This window comes from Acomys minous, assembly GCF_964271855.1.
Source record: "Acomys minous genome assembly, chromosome: 15".
Lineage (NCBI taxonomy): Eukaryota > Metazoa > Chordata > Mammalia > Rodentia > Muridae > Acomys > Acomys minous.
In genome coordinates, this window is record NC_140497.1 from 29245213 (window position 1) to 29273084 (window position 27872).

At 37.6% G+C, this 27872-nt stretch overlaps 1 protein-coding gene and 1 long non-coding RNA gene across 4 annotated transcripts in view; both read right to left on the bottom strand.

Moving 5' to 3' along the window:
- LOC311584942 overlaps positions 1-27872 on the bottom strand; it is a 753214-nt gene that overhangs the window by 6467 nt on the left and 718875 nt on the right. The gene's annotated exons all lie outside the window — the stretch shown is intronic.
- The window catches only part of MSR1 (macrophage scavenger receptor 1), a 60923-nt gene that overhangs the window by 3229 nt on the left and 29822 nt on the right, over positions 1-27872 (bottom strand). For 2 of the 3 annotated variants that reach the window (XM_084759847.1, XM_084759848.1), the window contains 3 exons: positions 26343-26432; positions 21913-21966; positions 5265-5453 (listed from right to left, as the gene is read on the bottom strand). In XM_084759847.1, coding sequence (XP_084615973.1) covers positions 5265-5453; positions 21913-21966; positions 26343-26432 — 333 coding nt within the window. Of the gene's footprint in view, positions 1-5264; positions 5454-17411; positions 19942-21912; positions 21967-26342; positions 26433-27872 lie in introns of those variants that run through there. The other variant, XM_084759849.1, reaches the window with a different exon arrangement.

The following is a 27872-nucleotide window of genomic DNA, read 5'->3' on the forward strand; positions in this document are numbered from 1 at the left end:
TTTTCTGCATAGAATTCTGTTTACACTCTAACCTACCAGCTCTCAACCTGTGGCTCGCAAACCGCTTGGGGCTTTTGAAAGACCATCTGATAACAGAGATATTTACATTAGGATTCACAACAGTAGCAAAATTACAGTTATGAAGTATCAACAAAAATAACTGTATGGTTGGAAATCACCACAACATGAGGAACTATATTAAAAGGTTACAGCATTAGGAAGGCTGAGAACCAGCCCTCTAGCCTTTAAAATACCGGCAATACCTCCATTTCAGAGGTAAATATACCGAGATTCAGAGAACACATTGCTACCTCAAAACAGCAGAGAGCAAAGCCAACCAGAGCTTTAAAACACCAAAACCCAGTGATATTTACTTGCTACACAGAAGCTAAATAGAGGTAGGAAAATAATTTATAAATATTTGTTTTATTTTTGTATTAATATATTCAGAACTATTGCGCCTAAGGGGAAATTTTATTTAATACATATCTTCCAGCTTATTTCAAAGTGCTTTCTGCCTTTAAAAATTAATGCAAAGGTAGCATAGGATTCATAAAATTTTATCTTTATGCAAACTGAAAAGATTAAAGCGTAAATATGTTTTTGTTTCCTTAGATAACAAAGTTGTTCAAGGAATTCTGCTGTTGCTGTGGTCACTGCTGGGTTCCTGTCTTTGATCCACTTTGTGTACTCATCAGAAACATATATATATATATTTTGTGGAACTAAGTGCTTATGTTTTCTGACCAAATTATTACTCAGCTGACGTAGCTATACTTATCTACCGATTGTCTATACATCTGTCACCTACCTACTTCGTTACCTATTTGTTATCTTCCTACCACGCATATCTACGTATACATCTATACATTTGTTCCCCTTGTAATTTGATAGCTTTTAGTGAAAATAAATAGCAGGGTTTTGAGTTTCTAAAAGCAAGTAAGAATGAATGTGTTATCTACGGTTTCTGTAGTTTTATGGTCCTAGCTTATATTGCAGGGAAGCTATATTTCCTCTTAACCTTAAAAGAAGGATGATATTAGCATTTCTTTAAGTGGCTTGACTACCTTTAATCTTCAGATTAATCCCATTTTTAGAGGGAGGATGGTCATCAGATTTCAGATATTAATTGATACATCATCTTTCAGCTGCTGAGTAGATGGGCTAGTTAGCCAAAAGATCGCTGTTTTCCACAAGTATCTGAATGCATTTTAATTATATCTAGCTGTCCATGGGTAATATAAATCTGTATTACTTTAATACTTGTAGCTTTAAAGTGCATTGTGTAAGGATTTTGCTTTGAGAGGAAAAACTGCTGTATTTTCCTGAAACTGAACCACTTTTGGTATCAAAACAAAACATAAGATGTTGACCTGTGATTCAGAGCCTTGTTTTATGGTTCTGAAAGGCTACATATTTCCCATAATTTTTTGTCATATATTGAATCAAAGGGCAGGACTAACATGATTCTGAGATTCATTTTGGTTTTGGTATTCTATGACATTAAAGTTCTTAATTAAAATGTTATTTAGGGGGAAATTCGCATTAACAAAAACTTTAGAAGGACTCTGTCTAGTAGAAGAAGTCAACTGTGGATGCTGGATTAAAACATGGACTTGGCAAAAAATCCTCCCCTGCCTAATGACTGACAACTTGGACATGTTTTGTGATCTTAAGTAGGCATCCTTACACTATGAAAAAGTAGTTTTGTCTCTTGTATATATTTTTCAAAGGCACCTACCTGTAATCATCCAAGGCAATCATATTGTAAGCTAAATGATGGCAAAGTGCATGTGGTTCTCTGCTACTACAACTAAGAACAGACAGGGTAGACACCATGACCTCGTTCATAATCCCCAACTTTAAACATTTATATTTGAAAACTTTTAAAAATATATACTCATGTTTGGGGGATAGGAAGTAGGTTTTTGCATCTTTTGGTGCAGGTATGCATACATAAGAGTGCTTGTGTGTGTATATAAGTGTGCTTGTGTGTGGAGGCCTGAAGTCAACTCAGGTGTCATCCTTGATCATTCTTTATCTTATATTTTGAGACAGAGTCTCTCCTTGAACCTAGAGCTCACAGGTTTGGCAAAACTGAATGGCCAACGAACTCTAGAAATCTGCTGCCACTACTTGGATTCTCATGTAGGCACTGGAATATGAACTCAGGTTTTCATGGTTACTGGGCAAGTGCTTACCAACAGCGCCATATTGCCAGCCCCTACTATTTACAGCCCTTTGATGTAGAGGAACAACATTTTAGCAGTTGGGTTACATTTCATTTATCTTGGGGATTATTTCTATAACCGTTCATTAAAAGATAGTTCAAAGGCGCAGAGTTCATTTTTGGTTGCCACTTCTCTCCTTTTACATTAAAAAAAAAAGTATCACTGGAAAATTAAATATGGAAAGTGGAAGCTGTTAATAATAATAATAAAAAAAGACAAGATAGTTGTAGGGACCAAACAAAAGCCATTTTACACCAAGCCTCTGTCTTGCCCCCATGGTGAACTCCCTCCTTCCTCCATGTTCCCAAGTTCTCGGAAAGCCCACAAAAGTATTCCTGGTAACCTTTCCCTTACACTTGGATGCCAATTCATAAGGTGAAAAACCCACAATGTTACAGTAGATTAAAAAATTAGATAAGATTTCCCTTGCAGTTTCGCCCAAACCCCCGACCCTATCATACCCTATCAGCGTTAAGGCAAACTTCCCTATAACCCCCTTACCCAATCATGTAACACCAAGGTTCAGAAAGTCCCCCTTGAGGTTTTTGCCTTTATAAACTCTGGACCCCAAGGATATGGGGCCTCCACCTTCCTCCAGTTACTGGGGAACTGACTGTCCAAGCTCTGGAGCTTGTTCAATAAAAGACCCTGTGTATCTTGCATCTGGCTGGTCTCTGGTGGTCTACAGCGGTCCCACGACTTGGGCATAACATAATCCTCTGCAAATGATCAAGAGACAGTACTATGAGGAGAATTTTCTTTTTGTTCTAAAGTTTGGAGCTCAGCACCATTCACTTAGGAGAAGGTAAGCATCTATGTTTGTTTCAGCTCTTCCTTTCCTGAAAAGATTGCTGGAGATAACACATTATCTGATAAAGTCCATCCTTGTTTGTTACGGAGTGGACACTGAAACCAAGGTGGAAAAGCCTGAATAGGAAACAAGTTCTCCCTCCTACAATGACAAACACCAGATGACTCTCAACACTGCCTGAAATTAACTGGTTTTGTCTTCTCCGGGGTGGGCGTGGGGGTGGGGGTAGGGTAATATGGGGGAGGGAGAACATTTCATTTTATGCAAACAGCATGTGCAAATAAAAGAGCCTATTTAAAGGAGCATGAATTAAGCTTTATTCCAATAAATCATTTTGCTTGCAGCTGCAAAACTAATTGTTCTTAAAGCTAACAAGGATTATCTCTGGTAAGCCAGGTTTGCTATTTTGAAACCAGAAAAAAGAGAATAAAAGATGAGAAAAAAAAAAGTATGTGTGTTGGAGGAAACTGTATCCAGAAAACTACACTCTCTCTGAAATGGGGGAACTAAACAAAGTGGGTGAATTTGAACTTTTCTCTTTTCATTGTAGACAATATAAAATTAACTGGATTCTTGCCATTTTTCAAGCAAATAATTAATAAATAAAACTCACATGCATGTTTGTCTTTTGCTCCCTACCTTTGATATATCTAGATTTTCTTTTTTTGTTCTGCAGAGTTGTCTTTCCCCCATTGCCTGGGTGGAACTGTAAATTAAATGTGGAGAGCTGTTCTAACTGTACAATAGAACAAAGAGTTCAAATGTCTTACAAAAATAGTTGTTCGCTGTGTCTAGCCCCAGAGCAGCTTACAAAGCAAGCCTGCCTCATATACTATTCCATGATATATAGAACATGACACTCAGATTTTAAAATGTTTCTCTTCAAAGCTAGTCATCTTTTTTTTTATGAGTAATAGTAAGAAATAAGATCATGAGACAACAGATACAAGATATTAGATTATATGAGCTTATTAAGTGAGCATGGGGAGAGAAGGAAAAGCAGGAGGAGTTAGAGAGAGAGAGAGAGAGAGAGAGAGAGAGAGAGAGAGAGAGAGAGATGAATAAGGGGGTAAGAGAGGGAGGGGTGAGGTAGGTCTGTCCTTTTATATGCTGGGCAGGGCCACGCCCCTGTGGTAGGTAGGCAATGACATCACAGGTAGGAAGACTGAAGCTCATCTTGCTTTACTATTTAAATTTTTTCTCACTGTTCTTCAGTGGCTTGCCTGTGAGTTCTGGACAATGGAAGGAAGAATTGGGTGGGCACCGGGCAGTATTGTCTGAGATCTCTTTCCACACATCTCATAACGAAAAATCACATTTACCTTTCTGACTCATGGTGACGCTGACATCACAGTGGGGTCTAATGCCATTCTGACTCTACTTCCTGGCGAGTGGCAAATGTGCTCCTAGTTATCAAGTGTATGCTACTTATGTCACAGACCTCTGAATATGAGGCAGCACACCATCAGGTCTTTTAGTGGATGGTTTCCACGTGCTAGTACTTTCAATGTCCACCCTCTGAATTTTAAAGCTCCTGGTTTTTCTAATTTGCTTCATAAAGCACTCACAAATGTGCAAGGAAAAGCAATGTGTGTGTGTGTGTTCATGATATGGATTTACTAGGAGAAGCTTTGAGAGAGTGTTCACAACTACCATATATCATACGTGCAGAGTCGCATCAAGTCAGACCTCTTAGAAAAAAACCTCAGTTATGTCAAAATAGGACACGTAAGAGATTTGTCATTAAGCAGCTGCATACATACTTTCACTTGATACTGAATCTTATCATTCCATCGATAACCCGCTCATCCTTATTCCTCTTTATCTTCCTAGCCAGTGGCACTACTTGCTTTGTCAACTCACCAAGTGAGCTTAAAGAAAATTTAAATTTAGGTTTTCAAGATGCATGCCAACTATTTATAATACTGTTTTTACATCTACTTTCTAGGATAGGTCAATTCAGAACTTTCATGCAGAACCTTTCTCCTTTGCCCTGCATGCTTCTGTACCTACATGATTTCCAAATGGTTAGAAATTGCCTATTTTCAGGAATTTGGAGGACAGGTTGGAGGAGATGGAGGAAGGAGGGAAGAGAGAGAGTGATGTACATGCTCCCCTCATGTATGAAATTCATATATATATATATATATATATATATATATATATATATATATATATATATATATATGATTTTTAAAGAAACAACCAGATTTTTAGATTACCTTGTCCAAAGTGAGCTCTCTTGTGCACAGCTAGAACATCTTTATATCCCAGACTCCGACAGACTACTTCTCCGGCACGTATATCCCAGTTATCGTCACAGATTGTACCCCAGCGGCCTTGGCGGAAGACCTCCACTCTGCCCTCATGAGGTCCACTACCGCCAACCAGTCGAACTGTCTTAAGAGGAGCTGTAAAATAGGTAACCAAGACTGGTTATGTTCATATTGTTTATTATTATTATTATTATTATTTATTATTATTATTATTATTATTATTATTATTATTATTATTATTATTATTATTATTACTTGTGGGGGTTGTGGTCAAACCTGGCTATTTTTATTTGTTTTGTTATAAAGTGTTTTGATACATTTCTTCAATAAGTTAAACTATTGGAATAAATATTAAACTTTTTTCGCCACCTATTGGCAAGGAATTTAAGTGCAAGCATTTAGATTATCACTCACTGCAAAGATGAGTTGACTTTATGCTTAAATATATTAGAACACTTCAAATAATTGTTCCAATGGTGATTTTATAGATTTTTTTCACTTTATTTGGAAAATGTGTCACAGAGCATCATTGCTTTCCTGATTCGCTAATGCGCAATTCAATGACAGTTTAGGGCATCAAGAACAGATAGAGATCATACACTATAAACAAGACATTGGTTGTCAAATTGCTTATCCTAATCGAAGAACAGCAAGTAGTTGTATTTAGAACTAGCAAAGACAGTCTTTGCTATATGATTCATAGATATTTCCCTCCAAATGTTTATAATTTCTCATCTCCCTGCAGAAAAGGTGTCACTTTCTTCAATGGTGTAACCTCTGATATGTTGTCCATGTACCAATAAATAACCGCCCTCCAACACATATATTTAGGCAACTAATTACAAATAAAATCAGTGAATTGTATGTATACAAAAATATACTGGAAAGTAAGACAGTGTCTGACTGGAAAAGTAGATGGTGAGATAAGGTAATAGGGATGTGAAACACAACCACAACTCATTACACATATAAACTGTCAAAGAATACACAAGTTAAATTACTTACACTAAACAATAACACCAGCATCCCTTATAATCATAATAGCCAATGAGAAAGTATATTTAAATATATCCTTTCAATTAAAAGTTCCAGTAATACTAAATTATAAATCAAGCCAAAGAGTTCTGGAGAGATGGCTTAGTGGTTAAGAGCACTTGTTTCTCTTCCAGGGGAACAGTGAATAATCCATTCTTAACATCCACACAGTGACTTAGATCACGTATCAATGCAGTTCCAAGTGATCTGCTGTCTCCATCTGGCCTCCGTGGGAACAAGGAATACACATGTTGCACAGACACACATGCAGGCAAAACACACAAAATAAAAATAGCAGTTTTCTAGTGTCCATATACAGTTTTATGGTTTTGCTCTTTTGAGTTCATTAAACTTAAAAATATGCAGTGATATTTTCTCTTAATTCAGATAGACATGGCTGAAATGGTAATTCAACAACATATCAAGGAAGTTGAAACTTTTCTGTAACGTGACTAACTTAGTGGACTACACAGAAGCATAGCAGGTGGTGTGCCATGTAGATGGAGGTTATTACAATTATGCTCTTGGTTCTACAGAATTAATGGGGCCATGTCAAAACACAAATCTATTCCTCACTAGAGAAAAGTGATCCAAACACTCATCTATTGAGATAAATTCAGAAGTTACTCAATCATTTACAGCAAGCACCTAAAAATTAAGAAACTATTCTAAGAACGATTGGTTGTGCAAAGTCTTCTGTATTAGAGCCTCATTGTGTTTAGTAGTGTTATACCTCGGTATTTATTTTTACAAAGTTGAGTATATCCAAACACAATATAATTTTATCATTCACTCTAGGAACAAACTGAAAATTCAAACATTTGATTATGCAAGATTCATTGCCCCCAACTTTGTGTACATAAGCATTCTCAAAGTCTTTCTACTCCACATATGTCACTGATGAACCTTGCTTGCCCTGGAGTAGTGCCTCTCAATTTTTGATAAGCAGCAAATTTCCAAATGGTGGGCCTTGCATTTAGTAGGGCTTGAGTGAAACCTGATGACCGCCGCGTACAACAGGTTCCCAAAGTGTTGTTGATGTTGCTGGACCAGCAACCATGTTTTGAGAAACGTGAAATAGAAGATTATAGAGCATACTTAAGAGAGGATGCCTGTTATAGTAGAAACAACCCTTAGTGGGACAATTGTATCATTCACTCCAGGTCCAGAGGCCATTTCAGGAGACTAGGTGGCAGGGGTGTAAGAGGTGGAGGATGGGAAGGAGTATTGTCTTCTGGATATGATGCAGCCAAGGCAAGTATTGACACAGAATCTGTGGCTACCTGCACTATATCGCTGTACACACACACACACACACACACACACACACACACACACACACACACAATTAGAAATAGAAAAGTTTAGTTAGAAGCAGAAAGGAGTGGTTAGAAATTGGAATGAGAGAAGAAAAAGTAGTGGTAATATACAGACTGTATCTATACATTACATACAATTAAGGCACTGTCAATGATTTGAAGACTAAATTTAAAAGATAAGAAGCTCTCATCACTTACATAATGTATTGGTTACAAGCAGAAAGATGGCATTGTACCAATGCGTGAATCCCATTTGGAGTATTTTTCAATTATATCTTATCAGATATAATTAATACCTGACTACCTCTCCTAACCCATCACCATCTTTGAGAGAATACGAGGCTCAATAGGGACCTGGCATCTCATGTTCATTCAGCTACTCTGAGCCAGGTCCAGGACTACAGAGCGGTGATCTCAGCTGCTTGTGAGGATGAAGAAAGAGGAGTACAAACTCAACTTTGAGGCTCTGATGAAAAGGTCCAAGTCTGGCCTATCTGCACAGCCAATTGAGCTTGGTCTTCTACAACTGTACTCCCTTTCTCAGTGGGGTTCTCTCTTCATCTGATCTGTGGAACCCCAGATCTTGTAAGACCCATCACGTAGCCCTCAAGGAAGATCACAGGCCTGGAGGTTTCCTAACGGAATCTGTTCAGCAAACACGTGCATATTCCTGGAACTACTCTACCTTATGCTAAAGAGATCCTAGCCTTTAGCGAATGACCTTTAATCATGCCTGGGCATTCTTCCTCCACCCATAGGATAATTAAGTACTGTGTTCTTCTTGTGATAGGACCTGTGCTACTGCATGTAAATGAGGTGCTGTATCACTGCATGTATAGCAAGTATCCTGGCACCCCTAGCCCCAGTGAATCAGACACATTCCCCCTCAAACCCCTCCCCACTGCCCAAGGTTTATAAATCCCTGATTCGTGAAAATAAAGTTTGATTGGCTTACTTGCTCTCTCATGCTCGTCCCGCTTCTCCACCATGACCATTTGAGAGTCCATTTATTCTGGGAAAGGATTGCCGCTGGATGCCTGGAGCTTAACTGTGGGTCAAGGCAGTCAAGGCAGCAATGACAGAGATGCATTGGCAGATGTGAAGCGCACTCCATCACCGCTAGCTCTGTGCTGATTGCAGGCCTACATCTCACCAGACCTGCCTGCCTGCTGGTCTCACACATCCCCCTGGTTCCTGTATGGTGCTTAGCATAGACGCTTGGCAAAGTGCTGCAGCATTTTTTGGTATTGTCACTGGCTTGTGGCATTCCTGAGTCTGCACGCCTTCTGATACCAACAATCTCCTTCTAAAAGAGTTAATTATAACACTCAGTGGAAAACTCTTTCCACAACCTGGCCTATTCCATGGGCCCTGTTATGATAGCTCTAAGCCACCCCTGAGTGAGAAATGGGACCTTTGTGTCGAGGTCCATTTGTTCTTGTCCAGAAGCAAGCAGCATCTGGACCTGCCCACTAGACATGGAACCCAGGCCACCTGCTGAGCAGTGATGACACTCAAGGCCTGCCTTTGCTGTAAGAGTGATTTCAAGTCAGGTTGGGCAACTTGGTGAGATCCTGTCTTGAAATGAAAAGAACACAATAGAGGCTAAGGATATAGCTCAGTGTTGAATTCCTTCTCACATTGGGAACCCCTAGCTTTACTCCCTAATTAAACTAGCTGCTTTTTTCATTACACTCCAAAGTTCATAAGCCTCAGCCACGGCATTTCATACCCCCTGTTCTGTAATATTTGTCTGAAAGGCTGCAGAGCATAGTTTCTTCTGAATTTAGCTAATTTCTAGTTACATGAGTGAGAACAACATGAATGTCCGTGCAGCATGTACTAACATGTTTAGCAGGGCAGATTTCATCCCTTTGGAATTTTTTGCCACATATTATACATTTTCTCTCTGGATATTATATATATGTGCCTTCCCCTTCCATTCTCCACTCTTAATTTCAGGTGTGCAAGGGTTATTTTTTCCAAGTTCTGCTATCACTACTGGCCCATGTAGAAGCACCACCAACTCAGCTAGTTTCCCTACTTGACTGAGACCCTGGTTAACTTCTCAGAACACAAAAGAGTAGATGATCAATGAAGAATACTTAAAGTTGCAGACAGTTCTCAATTTACCATGGTTTAGCTTAATGGTCTTTAAGTTTACAATTCTACAAAAGTGATAGATGCTCAATGGAAACTGAGCTTGGATGTGTGACCAACCATTGAGTGTTTTTTTTTCTTTAGTGGTAGTGGGTGACATGCCATCTTGCACCCTCTAGAAATGCAGAAGAGCAGAAACAAGAGACAGCACCTTCCCCTTCAGCTGAGAGGGAAGAGAGTTATATGAGGTTTTTTATTATTCTTGCTCATTAGGAATAGATATTATCACATTCATTCTGTTGGGTGCCTAAGCAGGGCTGATGCATACCCTCAAATGAAGAGAGAGATGTAATCTGATTATAGGGGTGAAGTTTAGGAGAAGATGAATCCAAAGGCACCTTTCCAAGGATTGTAATAACAAGTGACCATGCCTAGGTAGCTTACAATAGAAATTCACAAGTTTGGAGGCCATTAGACTGAAATTGAGGCACTGCTGGGGACATCTCTTTTTCAAAGCTCTGTGGATTCTGTGTTTTCTTTTTCCTAGCTTCTGGTGTCTCCTCCAGTTTTTGGTGGTGTGGGCTGTAGCGATAGGATTTCAGATCTTCTCTGGCTGTGCTCCCATTTTCATGGATGAGCTCACCGAATTAGAGGCCATGTTAATTTAGTATGAGCTAATTTTGCTTCAAATATATGTACAAATACTTTTTAAAATCAGGCCACTCTATGAAATATCCAGTGGGTATGATTGCACTTTTGAAATACCATAAAACAAAGAGATGACCGAAATCTGAGTGAGAAAGAAAGACATTATTTTCAGTATTTTGATCAAAGTATTGTATGCTAGAGGCACTTCTAATTTTAAAATATGATGTTGGTGCTCAATTTTCTTTCAATATTAAAAATCAAATTGGTTAGTATTTGAAGTTTAAACAACTGGATAGTAAACGTTTTGTTTATGCTGGAAATAAATCTGCCCTCAAAACCAATCACATTTTCAAACTAAATGCTTTAAATATAAGAATAAATATTGAGAACTTATTGCTTTAAAATTATATTAAACTTAGGTACTATTATAAGTGCAACTTTGTGTAATTTACTTCAATATAGAAAACTTTTTAAAGGCTTTTACTGGTATATTTTAATTGCCAATATAGACAATAAGAATCGTTGGGCTTTTAACGATTCTTGCCAAGAATGTGATAAATACTTAGGGTCAAAATACTTAGGTTGTGTAGTCAAAGTAGAAACTGAAAATATGAGTGAAAGTGGATTGACTTGTTTTGTCTGGGTAATAAGAAGAACAGAAAAATACATCCAGTGAATGGTGGATCTCAATAAATGGCTCTAAGTTAGATGGAAGTGATAAACACCCTATTTTAAAAACACCCCAAGTGTCTGTTCAGGGATAGGTGACCCAGCGTCTTGAAAGAGGCTTCCTCCACACTGGAAGCTGATGATCAGCCTCTAGGCCCAACTGTGTTACAAACTGGCCTTACATCTGCGGTTTGCATTTTATTTTATTTTTTTCATTTATTATGACAACTATCTTCTCATGGATCCGTGATGAGGCCTAACTTAAAGCACAATGTGTTCCAATGAGCTTTGAGGAGGAAAGGCAGAGTAAGGTTGACTATATTGTTGTCTTTGAGTTGGTAAGTCAAGTCTCAACGTGCATAGATGAACCACACATGCACCAGGTATTACAGAGGGTTTTGAAGGTTCTGAATACTCATGAGGAAACTGCAGGGACAGATTCTTTGGGAGAACCAAGTGAAGGAGAGAGAATATCTCAGGTCTCTCCCCACAAAGCTTGGGATGTGGAAAAGAATGAGGAAGGACTGTAGGAGTCAAGAGGGGACGGAGGACACCAGGGGAACCTAGCCCACTGAATCAACAAAGCATGGTGCACATGGGATCACAGACAGATGCTGCAAGCATCGGCTCTGTGCTGGGTCCTCTGTGTATATATGGCTGTAATTGGTGTTTTGTGAGATTCCTAACAGTGGGAATGGGTGTGTCTCTGAACTCTTTAGCTGTTCTTAGGACTTTTCTTCCTACTGGGTTGCCTAGTCCAGCTTTAATAGGAGGGCTTTTGCCTTGTCTTATTGTATCTTGTTTTGTTGTTTGGTTGCTCTCTCTTGGAAGCCTGATCTTTTTCTGGAGGCAAGTGGAGAAGGAATGTGTCTGGGGAAGAGAGAAATTGGGGGACCTGGGGAAGTGGAGAGAGGAGAAACTGGTTGAAATATTTTTGCATAAGAGAGAAATCTATTCAATGGAAAAAGAAGTGCAATTGCAGAGTGCCAGACACAGTGGGAAATTACTTATTACTTTGCTTCTTAAAAATATTGATTCTTGATTTAATGCTTAGAAAATGGTGATGGCAACAGTTATGAATTATATAATAAAAAAGCATTTAGCCAGTTTTCTTTTCCAAATTGCCCAAACAGCTTTTATGAAGCATCTGTCCCAACTTTTGGCACAACAGGACATCTCTGTGTCATGTCTGTTACATGCATGTAGCAGAATCCGCAGAGATTATTCCTGTACATCCCACAGGCTATGGGTAACTTCTATACCAGTGACTAGTAGGATGAAAAGTGGTTACTTGATTATAACTCAATCTCACTGCGAAAGAATTGAGCTGCTAAAATAGCTGTCCAATGAGCAATCAGCAAGATTGTTCCTAAATGTTATTGACACACACCGTGTGGTGTTCAGGGTCCTGTTTTGTCCTTGTACCCTTGAGATTCTGAAAGGAAATCATGTCTTCCTAATTACTAGGCATTTAGAGCATTGTTAAGGAACCAGTACACCTATCTCCGAACGCTGTAGCCAAGCATAAGCTCAGTGGCCAAGCAGGCATGAATCAGAGGATGTTTGAAGGGAGGGAAAAAGTGGAAAGATGTAAAGATAATATGGCTCAGCATGAAGCGATTGTCAACAAAGGAGACAAATTTGAAATCTAAGAGACATGCAGAGAGACTGAATCCAGATGATTTAGCTTGAACCCCTGTATTGTACTTGGTTTTGAGAACAACTTGCCACAAGTTAGAATTGCCTGAGTTTGAGGTTCACCTGAAGAAGGACCGTGATTGCTTTGATTGCTCTGAGGAGACTCTCCCTGGATGTACTTTCTGGTACCGGCATGGCCAGTACTTTCTGGTACCGGCATGGATATAAAGATTGTGACATGAGGACAGAAGGAAGTTCATCCTGCCCTGTGTTCTCCTGGCTTCCATCATGCTGTAGTTTCTCTGCCTTGCTGCTGCTGCTGCCGTGGCTCCCTTCACAGATAGCAGAACTAGTGTTTCCAAGCTTTTATTGTGGACTAAGGATCACAGAATCTTCCAGGTTTCCAGTGCCAGATTGAGATTATAGAGGTATCAGGCTTTGTAGAATGAGCAAGTACTGGTTGTCTGCCTCTTCCCCAGTAAGGGACATCCAGTGTCAGACTGTTCTACATGCTGAGGAACCCAGACTTGAGGTCAGAGTAACTACCAGGTTCTCAGCTCACTGATGGAATTTGTGGAGCTGTTATTATTTTAATACCCCCTTCTCTCTCTCTCTCTCTCTCTCTCTCTCTCTCTCTCTCTCTCTCTCTCTCTCTCTCTCTCTCCCCTCCTTGGTGTGTGTGTGTGTGTGTGTGTGTGTGTGTAAGAAGAATGTATATAATACATGTATGGCATATCCTATATATATATATATATGTATATATGTAGTTATCCCATTAATTTCATTCTTTTAGAGAACCCTAGTTTGTCCTGTATCCCACCACTCATGAAATAAAATTCATCTTGTAGAATTCTTACATGAGTCAAAAGACTTTTTGTCTTTAATGAGCAAGTTTTTGTTACTTTTCGTGTTAGCTTTTTATTTGTTTTGATGTTTATTGCTTTTTGTTCTCAAACAAGGACTCTCACTCCATAACCTAAGCTGGCCTCAATCCTGCAATCCTTCTGCCACAGCCTCCTAAATGTTGAAATTACATTACTGCACATTCTCAGCCATACTTAACTGCCCTCATAAATATATTGGTGGTAATTATTTGAGGAAGAATGGAGTGATGCTCAAGGTCATTCTGTTTGACATTCATCTTTTAAAAATTGATCATTGTGTATTCAGTTGAAACTTCCTGGGTGGTAGTTCTCTTTTCATGAAATGGCATACTATGAGAGCACATTACTGAAATTTAAAGTTACAAAATCAGTAAAAAGCAAATAGAAGTGAAATAGTTCTTGTTGGTTTTAACACCAATGTTACTTAGAGAGTTTTCCTGAGAAAATGAGTTCGAATCTGCAAAACTATGAATAAGACTAATCAGCTTATTCCTACAGTACAAGAACCCCAGCATGTTTTTCTTTCCCTTTTCACTTAGGTTTTGTGTTTGAGTATCCTTGAATAAGAGAACAAAAAGAAATAATCCAGTGGCCAGAAAATTGAAAGAGCAAGCTTTTCTTTAATTTTTCAAGAGGAAATAAGGGTAAGTTAATCACATGTGCTAGGTTGTGACTTGATCAAATCAAAAATTCCCAAAAAAATGATAACCTTTTAGCTGGACCTAGTGAGGAATATCTGTAATCCTAGCACCCAGGAAGCTGAGACAGGTGGATAACAATTTTGAGTCTAGACTGAGCTACCTAGTGAGAATTTATCACATTAATTAATTAACTAATTAATTAATATTTTTATTTAAGGGTTTGGCATGATGGTTAATTCTGTCAATCTGACAGAAACTTAGATCACTTGGGAGAAAAACCTTTGGGGATGTCTGTAAGGGAGTCTCAGAGTGCATTAAATGAGACAGGAAGACACACTCTATCTGTGGCATCTACACCTGTTGTGGAGTTCCTGGAAAGAAGACAGACAGGAGCGCAAGATGAGCATCCACACGTGCCTCTCTCTGCTTCCTAACCATGGACAAGACACAGCCAGCTCATAATCTCATGCTCTTAACTCCAGACCTTCCCTGCCGTGATATGATGTAAGACACCCTCAAACTGCAAGTCAAAGCAAACCCTTCTATAAAGTGGTTTTGTCAGAGCAATGAGAAAAATAAAAAGTGCTGCAACTCAGTGGCACACCATTTCCTATCTTGCACAAGGCCTCAGACTTGCTGCCATCTGAAAAAGATGTCTGGTTTTAAATTTTCAAAATATTTATTGAGGATTCATTATATTTCTTAGCAAACATTAATAATATTATTCAACTGGTTACTTTCAGTGATTGGAACATCCATGATCTTTTGGGGCACAAATTGTATTCCTGTAGGTGATAGTGTGGTTATCAGAAATGGAGGGCTCAGGGATGGTGTAGAAGAAGAGATGGAAAGATAGCAAGAGGAAACAGGGCAGATGAGTACAAGGAAGCAGACTCTCCTGGATATAGCAGGGCACCCATGCGTAAGTCACAGCGGTTGTGAGAGCATGCATGATACTGGCTCATGTTCAAGCCAGACTAAATCACAGTATGAAGAGAGAGGGTTGGGAAGGAAGTCCCTTCTCTAGATAAGAAGTTACTGACAATTAATGGCTGCCAGGAAAGAGAGCAAGAGACAGGCAGACAGGCAGACAGACAGACACAGACACAGGCAGACAGAGACAGAGAGACAGAGACAGAGACAGAGACAGAGAATCTCCTAGTAAGTTTGCCCATGTTCCAGTGGTCATATCCAAGAATATGTGGGTGACACAAATTGGTCTTGATTATTTTAAAGACATAACATAGGGTGGGTATGGAAGCAGGAGTAGATCTCAGGAGAGTTAGGAGGAAGAGGGTAAATATGATCCAAACACATTGTGTGGAATTCTCAAGGAACCTATAAAATATTTTTAAATTAAAATTAGAAAATAAATGCAAATACCACAGGAAGAGTTTCATCAATATGATAGTTTATACTAGAACACTTGACTATTTTACTAGAGAATAATGAATCGTGCTATACACCATATGGATTTTTATGAAAACACTGGGTGTATAAAACTGAATATTTGTGTTCAGTTACACCTGTCAGTCTTCCAGAGAAGTGAAAATTCAGACTCCCACAAAGTACAACCATTTTGCTACACGGTTCACATTAGAGACATTTAAATTGCTCTGCAAAAATCCTTGGAAATCACACATTTTCCTCTGAAGTGTATCATTCAGCGTGTAAGGACTTACAATAGGAATAAAATGAGTGTGACCTTGGCACCCTGGGCAATGGTCAGGAGCACACAGCTTAAGCCCTCATGCAGGCGTTCCGGGGGCATGCGCCACATAGTCAAGCTAACTGTTGTTCCTGAGATTCAGTTCCTAATGGGAACACCCTTCCAGACAAGACAGGGTGAGGAGAACAAACAATATGTTGCCAGCCTATACTTACAAGGTGCCTTAATACGAACAAAATAGATGATCTTGTGCTCTTATAAAGCACGGTTTCTCACTGTAGCCCACAAGACAGCGGCTCATAACTAGAGATGGGGTGTGGGAAGATACTTGGTTGCTCGGAGGTTATCAAAGGATATGAAGCAGCACTCTGGGTCTCTTCGCTCTGTCTGAATTCTTTTGCATACTGGATGAATTTCAACTTTGCTAGTGCAAATCCTGGATAGAACTATATTGACTTTCCTCCTTCTAATTGGATCTGGTGCAGTTCAGGCCTTGACAGTCATTGGGGTGAAGGACTGCCCAGGACAAGCTGACTACATATCCGTTGCTGATTTAAAGCTCTGTTTCTGTTTTCAAGACATACCAGTAATGTTACTAAGGACTACATTTATTGTATTAGGAGAATGCTGTATGGTTTTGCTAACAATTTGGAGATCCACGAGAAGCTTTAGGCAAAACACAATTATCATAAGAAAATAGCATTTGTCTAATTTACCAAGCGCCATTTCTGCTCAGATATACTCTACCCTGTTCTGCTGGCTCATAGCTACTGCACTGTGAAAAGCACACTCTGGAATTTGAAAAAAAAAAAAAAAAAAGAAGTAAGTGCAAAGAGGCATCAAAGCAGCCAGTGATTCTGGAAAATGTGAAAACTGAGTCAGTTACTGAAATAAAGGTACACTATTAGCAGGGAGCTGTCCCCAAGGCGTGTGTAAGTAACTCACTCGCATTAGTGATAATGGAAGTCCTGAGAGCACTTCCAGGAAGATGGTGTGTCTGAGTAATAGACTTGAGGGAGAGGATGCAGGCAATATGTGCAGTAGTTAAGACGGTGGAAACATAAACAAAGATGACTCAATAGTATACTTTTGGAATTTGACCTAGTCTATACATTTTAAAAAATCTCCTTGGAATCTTCAAAGTATAAGGCTCATTGTGGAAAATAGAATTGCTAATTACAAATCTAGTCTCCCTTTCCCCACTTCCATATTAATATTTGTAGTATTATTTATATGCATAAAATATTTGACTAGATTTTTGGAAACTGACCAGCATGGCTTTGAACTTGTGCTGCTTTCTGTTATTAGCAGTTAACCTTGGGTTTCAGTTCAGTAAATCGTGATATTAATAGCACTTACCCCAGTAGCTTTCTGAGTATTAGATATGAAAATGCATCCAAGTACCAGTTACACAGCAAGTATACTCTAAATATTCATTATTATAATTACTTAGTGATTAGAGAAGGAGGTTTTGATTTCAATCAGTTGAATGTTTTGAGAAAGACAAGAAGTTTATTTAATATGGAGTTGAGTTCTCAGTACATATAAAGGCAAATACATTTTTCCATATCATTGTATAAGTTTCAATAGAAGATACTGAAAATTCACATCCTATCTCTCTCCTTGATCATGAGCAAAGCATGCTGACACATCACAGATAAGCAATAAGCCTCTTCAGGATGGTGCCTCATAGTGTTTACTTATACGGTTCCCTTGCTTGACTAAAACACCCTTTCTACTTAGCAGGGTGACAGAGCATACCATCTGTCACTTTTCATTATACATTTTAAAAGATGAGATAATTGATGCCTTTGAGCAGGGAGATCAGCATCTATTTTTATCTAAAGAGAAGAACAGAGCCGCCTTTGCTGATTTGGGAAGTTCAGATTAGTACTCCACACTTAACCATCTATGTGTAGTTTTGGATGTGAAATGACTTGAGAACTGAATTCCTACAACTTGTCTGCCAGCACATCTGGGACCAGGGCCATTCTGTATAGAGCCAAGACGGTCCACAGCAATGCCTTCTGGCACAAGAAAAGAGTCACCCACACTCCATAGCACAGGCCAATTAAGCCACAGGCACAAATCCAATTTTCTCTAGATGTTTGCACAGAATAACTAGCCTGTTACTACTGCTGACTATCAGAACCACTGGATAATTCCCCATTTCTTTTTCCTCACCACCAGATTTGATCATATTATGTGGCATGAAGGCAAAGACATAATAACCTAATACCAGTGACAATGCCAATTGTTTTACTGCCTTTCAGAACTCTCTCAACAGAAATGTCTTGGGCTCAGGTCCTGTCCTACACAGCCCAGACTTTTATTAGTTTGGCATGAAGTTCTGTCCTGTGTCAACAGCTCTCGCCTCTAGTTTAGCTGCTTCTCCCTTATAACTAATTCTCCTCGGCTCTGAGAAGATAAACTCACTGACTTGTGATCTCGGTGTACTTGCACTGCTCTGTATAACACAAAAATCATGTCTTATTATCTAACGTCTTTTTTTTTTTCCCAAGACAGATATTGAGTCTGGTGTTTCCATTTTGATTTCAGTCCTAATAAGATTAGAGATTTAACATATGTGCTTAAAACAGCAATTAACGGCTGTTTTAACCACAAACACTACTGTGAATGATTCTTATGACGTTCAAGGTCTTCATGGCTTTACAGAACATCTTCACACATAATTTGGTCCCCACAACAACCCTGTGAGGTAGGAGTTGACGTGATCATTTGGCAGAGCAGAAAATGGGAAAAGTAAGATATGCACAGGCATACACTAGAATTCTGCTGCTATCTTATGCTCTGGATCTTAAGGTTTAGTGTTACAGGATGAAGGACGGGAAAATCCTGAAAAATATGCTCTGTAAACTCAGAGAGGCAACAACACACGATCTTATATCTTTATTATTACTACATATTTTTCTCCTTCCTTCTCTTGTTTTGCATTTTCTTCCCCATTTTAACTTGTACAAAATATTTCTATTTCTACTACAATATATTCCTATATACATAAAATATAAAATGCAAGTATATGTAAAAAGCTTTCTAGATAAAAAAGATACATTGATTTTTCCATGATCAAAATGCTTTGGTTTAAATGGATAGACAGTTGTGAAGTAGGGTTTGTTTCTCATTCAATGTGAAATTATCCAAATTTTATTTTATCTCAACTCATTTGTATTTATCTATGCACATGTACGTATATATGTGTGTGTGTGTGTGTGTGTGTGTGTGTGTGTGTGTGTGTGTGTGTGTGTGTGCTTTACTTTGGAGAATAAGAAGTTAGGAAAGTGAAATAAGCAATAAAAATAAAGCTACTTTTAATATACCAAGATTATTTCTCTTTTCTCAATATCTATACAGTCCTATTCTTTCCCATGGATAGTTATTTCTAATTTGTTGATAACTGGTATATTATTATCTTTTAGGAGTAATTAATTCTATAAAGCTAGAAAAAAATTTGTAGCTGTAAAGTCTGTCTCCAAATGGTACACGATGAACTTACACTAAATGAATAAGTGAATGAATAGATGGACAGATTTTTCTTCTATTTCCATCCCTATTTCTATTTTTGAAGAATGACTTGAGCTTAAAGAACCCACATTTACCCAATACCCATTAGAACCTACTGGGATTCCTTAAGATTAGGTGAGTGAACAAGAGAAGGTCGGAAGACAGAAGAAACATCCCACCAGTCAGAACATGGAGGCATCTAGGTGAAGGGTGCCAGGGGATGGGGTCACTGTAGCAGAGTGAATAATGGTGTGCTTATGGTAGTGGAGGCCAAACAGCATCCAGGGTCAGGAGAGGAAGTCATGGAGAAGCCCGGCATGACATTACCCAGCAACCAAGGTCATTTTGAGGAGTTGCAAAGGATCCCAGCAGTCACTTGCACTGATGACTTGTCCAGAAGTGAGGGGTCTTTTAAGAAGATGAGAGTAGAGTGCTCTGCCCAGCCCACCTGATCTTAAAAGGGTCCTGCCCCAGGATGACCAGGGAGTTATACTGATCCTGACATGCATGTAAAAGAGGAGATTATGATTAATTTATTACATTTAAATATTGCCAAGAGTATAAAAAGTACATTGAATTAATTCAATACAAAGTTTAAAGATCATAATTAAAATGGAGAGAATTGGACAATGCCATTCAAAATAATCCGTAGAACCATTTTGTAGACACTCGTCAGACTTCATTGTAAAATTCATACAACCTTTTAACTATTGATTCTGCTTCAAGTGAACCCTCTGTTTAAGAGTAGTCTCACAAAATGGCATACGGAATATTGACTTTAGTATTGCTTATTAAAGCTAAACCAAATCTGGCCAAAATTATTGACCACTTAAGAGTAGGGAAATGAACACCTAGTTTGTGGTAATTGTCTTATCTCTGTAATTTAGATTGTTTGTCTATTCACTCAGATAAAAGAGGTCAAAGCATATGTGATTGCATATTAAACACAGAAAACCAGGACTTATCATGTTAAATGTATAGGCATATTATTATTTCTTCTTTTGGAGCATTTTGGAATTGCTTTTATTGTCCTTGAGGAGACATGTAGAAGAGTCAGATCTGTATACATACACTCATACACAAAAATAGCTATTACTGCTTTCTCAAAGAAAGTAATAGCCCAAAACAGCCAACCAAATTTGTAGTATAAATTTCTAGACATAGCTGAGAAACAATTACAAGCATTTGGTAACTGTAAAACAGAAAGTGGCATGGCTTTTTAATATGCAGGCTAAAAGTAGAGAAGTTCTTAAGTGCCAAACTGAACAACAATCAATGATTGGAGGCTCCAAGAAAGCCTCGGGGAAAGGAGATGAGAGCGAGATCATTTAGATTTAAGTATGAGAAAATAAAGTCAGAGACAGAGATACATAGAAATATAAGCACTAGGGGCTGGTAAGAGATCATCTGAAATTAAGTGGAATGAAAAAGAAAGGAGATAAAGGAGGTTAGCAAGCATCTAAAAGAAAAATTGTCACCAGATAGAAAACTTGGACAAAGAACTGTGTTTATGTTGCCATAATATGTTAAGAGTTATGCAGAGGAAAGTACTGAATTACTGAGCATACTCCTATACATTGTTCAACTTTGACAGTATCATGGGTCAATTAAACTACAATGGCTCATCACAATTATAACCTTATGCTGGCTAATTGTTCTATGGTATAAAGTTAAAGTAATTATTTTGTGATAACAAAGAAATGTGATTCTATAATAAAAAGAAACTGTTAATCATACCAACAAGCCCTGTGGCTATTGTTCACAAAACATGCTTGTAACATGTATTTCACATGTAGACTCTCCTGGGAAGATAAGGGAATCAGTCCTTACTTTTTTAAGAAACTAAGTGGAGGGTCTTCATTCCTCTTCACAATTATTAAATTATAATATTTCATTCAATACATACAAAAATTACTTATGGCCTAGCAAACAGTTGCCATTTCAGTTGATGTTTATTTAATATCATTTAATATCTGATGCCCAGGCTTTCTGTATTTCAATAAGAAGTCTGCATTCCACTAATGGTGTGAAATCTCTTCCATTGAAGGTTGGAAGTCTTGGATATGCTTGTCCAAATGTCTATATATGAGCTTTTCGTGAGCTCACTTAGTGTGTAGGGCCTGGGATTGTTTCTATTCATAGGCTTGATTTCCCTTCAGTGGATAGAAATTGACTTGAAATTGGACAATTTTCTATGTGATTTTTTTCTTTAGAAAGTAGTGTTCATCAAAACAAAACAAAAAATCATGGAATACAAATAGGGTAATGAGTTTGGAAGAGTTTCATAATCTAGTCTATTTGTTTTACTCCAATTGGTATGTTTTATTTGGAGGAAGCCATGGCTTCTGCATAAGTTCTGCAGATGAATGCTAACTTTCTCAATGTTTCTTTCAATCCTACATCACTAACATCACAATCTTTATGACTTTATAACAGAGACTGACACAGGAAACAAGAGCTCATACTTACTTAATGAGCCTCCACTCCCTTTCTCTCCCTTTTGGCCTTTAGGTCCAGGAGATCCTTGGGGTGGGGGAAAACAGCAAAAAAGAAAGTTAGTTTCACTCAAAATGCTGCTCTCTCAACTCTTTTTCCATCTCTCTCTCTTTTTTAATTTAATTTTATTAATTTATTCATATTACATCTCAATGGTTATCCCCTCCCTTGTATCTTCCCATTCCTCCCTCCCTCCCATTTCCCCCTTACTCCCCTCCCCTATGACTGTGACTGAGGGGGACCTCCTCCCCCTGTATATGCTCATAGGGTATCAAGTCTCTTCTTGGTAGCCTGCTATCCTTTCTCTGAGTGCCACCAACTTCAAACCGTTACCCAGATCTAGCCAATGGACAGGACAGTCTCCACAGTTTTGTGGAGAGTGGGATCTGACTTTCACACATACTCTGGTGCCTCATATTTCCATCTCTTTTTATCTCTCTATTCATTTTCACTCTGAGGTTGCTGGAGACAGTAACCAAGGACTGTATAGACCAAGCACTTGTTGTACCACCAAGACATGGCTCCAGACTCCCCAGAACTTGCTTGAAATGGAGATAGCATACCACAAAATAAGAAAACGATTCATAACAACTTAGAGTTAGTGAAATATAATAATCATGTCACACTGACAATCATGATGATCACTTTTGAAATCCATTATGAGTTTGGAATTTTACAATCTAAAGTTATTTACCAGTGTGTGAATTGTTCCCCAAAGAAAGAAAACTGAAATGCAGTATGATTTTTGCATATTCTTCCTCATTTTTCCATTTTCTACACTCTTTCTCCACTTTCAAGAGGCCACCCTCTTTCAGTTTATCCTAACTCTTGTACTCTTTCCCATTACAACTTTATTTTCTTGTCTCATTATTCATTCCCTTGTAACAGAATATTCTGGAAGCTGGATCATATAAGTTCAGGGTCTTGTGGAATTCTGCTGACTCCTTTTCTAAATGTCCACTGATTCTTCAAACCTCTGGACTAGTCCCATTTGGCTGTGAGAGCCACATGAGCATGAGGCTCAAGTGTTACATGAGGGTCAGTGACTCAAACTTATAAGTAAATGTGGAAATGTTGAGCGTTGGTTTTCATGAATGGTTTGCAACTTTACCCTAGGTTTAAATTTATTTTAGATTTTATTTTATATTTTTTGGCATACACATTTATATTATTACACATAAATAAAAAAACTACATAAGGCAAAAACAACCACAAAACAATCAGGAATTATATAAATGTTACATTCAAGGTGATTTGGCTAATTGTATTTGGCAACCTTGCAGAAAACATCTTTCTTATCTTGGTCAGTCTAAAATTCTGAACAAAAATCAATATCTATCATATCTTATCTCTATTAATTTAAACATCTATATAGACCTAAAAATATCTTAGCCCCTAAATAAATAACTAAGCTTAATTGTAAGACTGAACCATCTGGTCTTCAACCTCAGCAGAGACTTAAGAAAAAGTAAAACTTAATTACCTGAGTGAAATGGAAGTGTTGGGTAGCACCTCCCAAAATGAAAATATGACAGAGACAGTTTGCTGCCTGAACAGTCACCCCAAATTCTATAAAGATGGAGCATCATATTCAGCCTTTCAATTTAAATGTTGGTGTACAGGATATAAATATTTGGCAGGAATAGGAGATTTCTATGGTGACAATTAACTCTTCTATCAGCATGACCAATTTAGCACCAAAACAGGACTGACTCAAGAGCTGTTTGGTTCAAAAAAATCACTTACAATGTTTTGGACTTCCATTTGAACTACATCATCAGGAGATGAAGCTTATGAATCACAGACTATGGGAAATTATCAATGATTTTAAAACATTATTTTCAGTTTTTCTGCTCTCCCTCATACAAAGCTTGGGACAGAGTGTGGCCTTTAAGCCTCTTAAAGCTGAGGTTTATTCTTCTTCCATGAACTTAAAATAATTGCTTCTATTACACAGTCCCTTTAAGAGCTGCCCATCATATTCCTAACACACTTCTCTTAAGAGATGGAAGCTTCTGCAGCTTTTACTGTTGTTTCAGGTTGTCCTCTCTCACATCTTAGCTAGACTCTGGTGTCTATGGTCTTATACTCAACAAATGGCATGAATGGACTTTTACAACTCGGCTCATTTTCTTGCATAAGACTATTTCTTTGAGAATTTCATGCTATGTGCTTTGATCGTACTCAACTCTTACCTCTTTCAGCTCCCTACTCACCAAATGTTATGTTCAGTAAAAAGAAACATCAAGTCGCATTTATGGTGCCCATTTATTCTTAGCTGTGGGGCTTGCTCTGGACCCTGGTTGTTATATAAAGGACATGCCCGAAAAGAAAACCCACTATCCTTATCCCAAGATGTATACCAACGGCCAACAGTGACAGAGCTACTGAGGATGAGCTTTTGTGCCCATCTACCCTACTCCATGATGATATTTTTTGCTGTTTTGAGCTTGTACAGATAACCTACTTTAATAGTACAATTGTTTTAAAGTTAATTTCAGGGCTTAATATAAGTTATTCTTTTCACCTTGGACTTCTATATTTTGTCTTTATCTCTTATTTAAATATTTTTATGTACCTCCTAAAGATGATTTTCTCCCCTAATTCATGAAACTTAAAAAGAAAGTAATATAATGTATAAAATGGATTGAGACTTGAAGCACTTAAACTATAAAAATTATACCAACGTAAGTGATTTAATTTTGGGTTTTATTTTAAATTAATTTAGCATTAACGAAATGCTAAATATTATATATCAGATGCCAAAGAAGATAACTGCTAATTTTCAAGTTTCTAATATAATATTTTATGTCATTAAATGTGCTTTTTAGTTCCGAGTAAATTATTTCAGTTGCCATTAAATTGACAAAATAATTAAGTACCACAAAAGTTGCCAACATTTTAATTTTTAAAGATCACTTCTTAGTGAAGACTATTGTCAAATTTTCAGATTATTCAAAAAGAAGGGTTTAAGGTCTAAAAAATATGAAGGGGGGGAACGGTTAAAGCCATATATGGTTGATTGATTTTATTCTTCACAGAGAAGGATCCACAATATAAAATTCAAAAGTTCTGCTTAAATTCCATGCTTAGGGAGGAAAAAGAGAGGTGCACAACTGCTGGCAGTGTTTCTATAGAGCATTGTGTCCACAGGTGTGTTACACAGAAGAGGATCTGAGCCCTAATGATATGCTGTGATCTGCCTAACCATCTTGGCCTCTCCTCCAGGCTCCTGCCAACCATGGCTGTATTTCCTGTCTTTATAGCTTTGGCTTTTACAGAAGTACATACATCTGGAAGTACCCAGCTTATAGTATTTTCAGATCAGCTTCTTTCCACTGGCAATATACATTTAAGATTTCCCCATATCATTTTGTGGCCTGATTGTCTATTTCTATTTGATACTAATTATGGTTCTGTTTTCTGCCTTCTTCACAGTTTGTTTATCCATTCGCAGACTGAAGCTTGCTGGAGGCTGAGTGGAGAGTTTAGGTATTTAGGTGGATGACAGTTTATCCCTGGGCCTGAGACATTATTCTTAAATGCTGATAGAGATATATTTACACTTGTCAGACCTCATACAACAGGGAACAGAAAGAGTGACCCCTACTGTACTCAATAGACTTTTGTTAATAATGAGGAATCACTATTGGTTTCAAATATTCCCTCAAGGCTAGGTGTTATATTTTGAGAGAGCTGTGCATATGCAGGGAGGTGGATAGGAACTGTATGCTTTCTTTGACTTCTATAAACCTAGAAGTATCTTAAGAGTAATATCTATTAAAACTCCCTTAACAATATGGACTGTATTCTCTTGATATTACTTTCATTTGAAAATGGGAAAATGAGCTTATTCCCTCCTAACACTGCTGTACAAAGAATACAGTCTAATATCTGTTTATTAATATAATCAGGAGTCACAGCAATTGTTCTCTGTGTAAAAGCTAAAATGCTGGGCAATGTTGATTATTATGCACTAAAAAATAAGAGAAACTCATTTATTTTATTATAAATATTTCTTTCAACTGGGACTTACCAAAGTCTGGCCAGTTGTGTTTAAAAGGCTATTTACACTGCTTCTTTTTCTAGGCAGTCTTTCTAACTCTGCTTACTGTACGGTAGATAGCATTCTTTATACTGAGCTACGATTGTGTAAAATGTATAGATCCTGTGCATATAGGTGTGTATTGATATACGTGTGTGGAATTATTTTCCTCTCAGGAGTAGGGTTCTTTTCTGGTGGGAAAAATTAATTTCAAATTATTTTAGACTATAAAGCTAACCACAGGAGTGCTGTTATTTATCCTAAGAGAAAGAATTTTGCTATGTAGCTAGTTGAGAATCACGATTGATGATCTAGTGTGTATTTGCACACTCTACTATGATAACATGCAGCACAATACCTGACCTCCCCGCCTTTCCTGGTTGCCCTGGGTAGCCTCGATTTCCAGGGAAGCCAGATAGTCCGCGATCACCTTTAGGACCTGGAGGACCTGCATGGTTAATAAAGAAAACAACAACAACAACAAAAAAATGACTAACAATTTATTTTTGAACATATTTGAGCACTAAACAAATGAAGTAAGTGAATCTCTGAGGAGAGTATGACTTTTTTTTCCTATAATTCATACATTTATTTGAAAGATAATATTTAAATTACGATGTTAACATATCGCACTGAGTATGTTATAGATAGCCGATAAAACACACATTGTCAGCAAACTAAAAACAAACATCTTCAACTTTAACCAAAAAGCCACTAAGAGCAAGCAGAAATTTTCAAATGGCAGATATTTCTATAGTCAGTATGATAAATTTTTGAAGCTTGAACTTTTAATATTCACAGTAGTAAAAGGACACTACAAGCAATAAGACACATCCATGCTGTTTAATTTAAACAGCACACCCCTGAGTTACTAATGGGTATGAAATATACATATTTATCATCATATTTCTAAAATGAAATCTGAAAATTAACATTATTTTACCTCATATCTCTAAAGAATGAGATTTCATATCTCATACGGAATCTCTATATGAAGAAAAAACTATTACTATGGAATTAAATATTTATTGTAGAGCTAAGCAATTTAACATAATATAGCATAGTTTGTGTCGCACTTTACTGTTTCCAGTATTATTATCAGTTCGCCGAGCTTCCGTTAACTCCATGTTCACTTGGATCTTCCATGGGGACCCATTATGAGAAACTGATTATACTTCTTTCTTCATTGTCATACTTTAAAATATTACCTTAGATTTTAGGACCACAAAGAAGAATTTATATGTATATAATCCACTGAAAAATATCTTTGATGGATTTATAAGAATACCTAAAGCCAGATAAATTGTCTTCCAAGAAATGGTAAGTTTAAGAAATATATGATGACAAATAGTTAAGAACTATTATTCAACACATTATAAAGATTTAATTCCAACAGAAATTAAGCATGTAATCTAAGTAAATGGTGTTATATAGTAAAGAGGAGCCTTTATAAATCAGAATATTTATCCAATGACTATTCCTTTAAAAAGATATAATGATCTGCCTGCATGTGTAACTTCTCACCAGAAGAGGGCACAAGATCTCATTATAGATGGTTGTGAGCCACCATGTGGTTGCTGGGAATTGAACTCAGGACCTCTGGAAGAGCAGCCAGTGTGCTCTTAACCTCTGAGCTATCTCACCAGCCCCCAAATACTACTTTATATATATACTATATTATATATACCAAATCTAGCATATATTGTAGTGTTTATTCACTGGATTTTTAAAGCATGTAACCTAAAATTGCTTAATTTATCCCTACCAGGGTAAACTGCTATTCTTACCTTCCTTCATTCAGCAGCCAGTAATCTAAACGTGCAGTTACTGAGAAATGTGGTTTGCATCTAACGAGTCCCCATAAAAGGCTCTGATGGTGAAGAGTTGG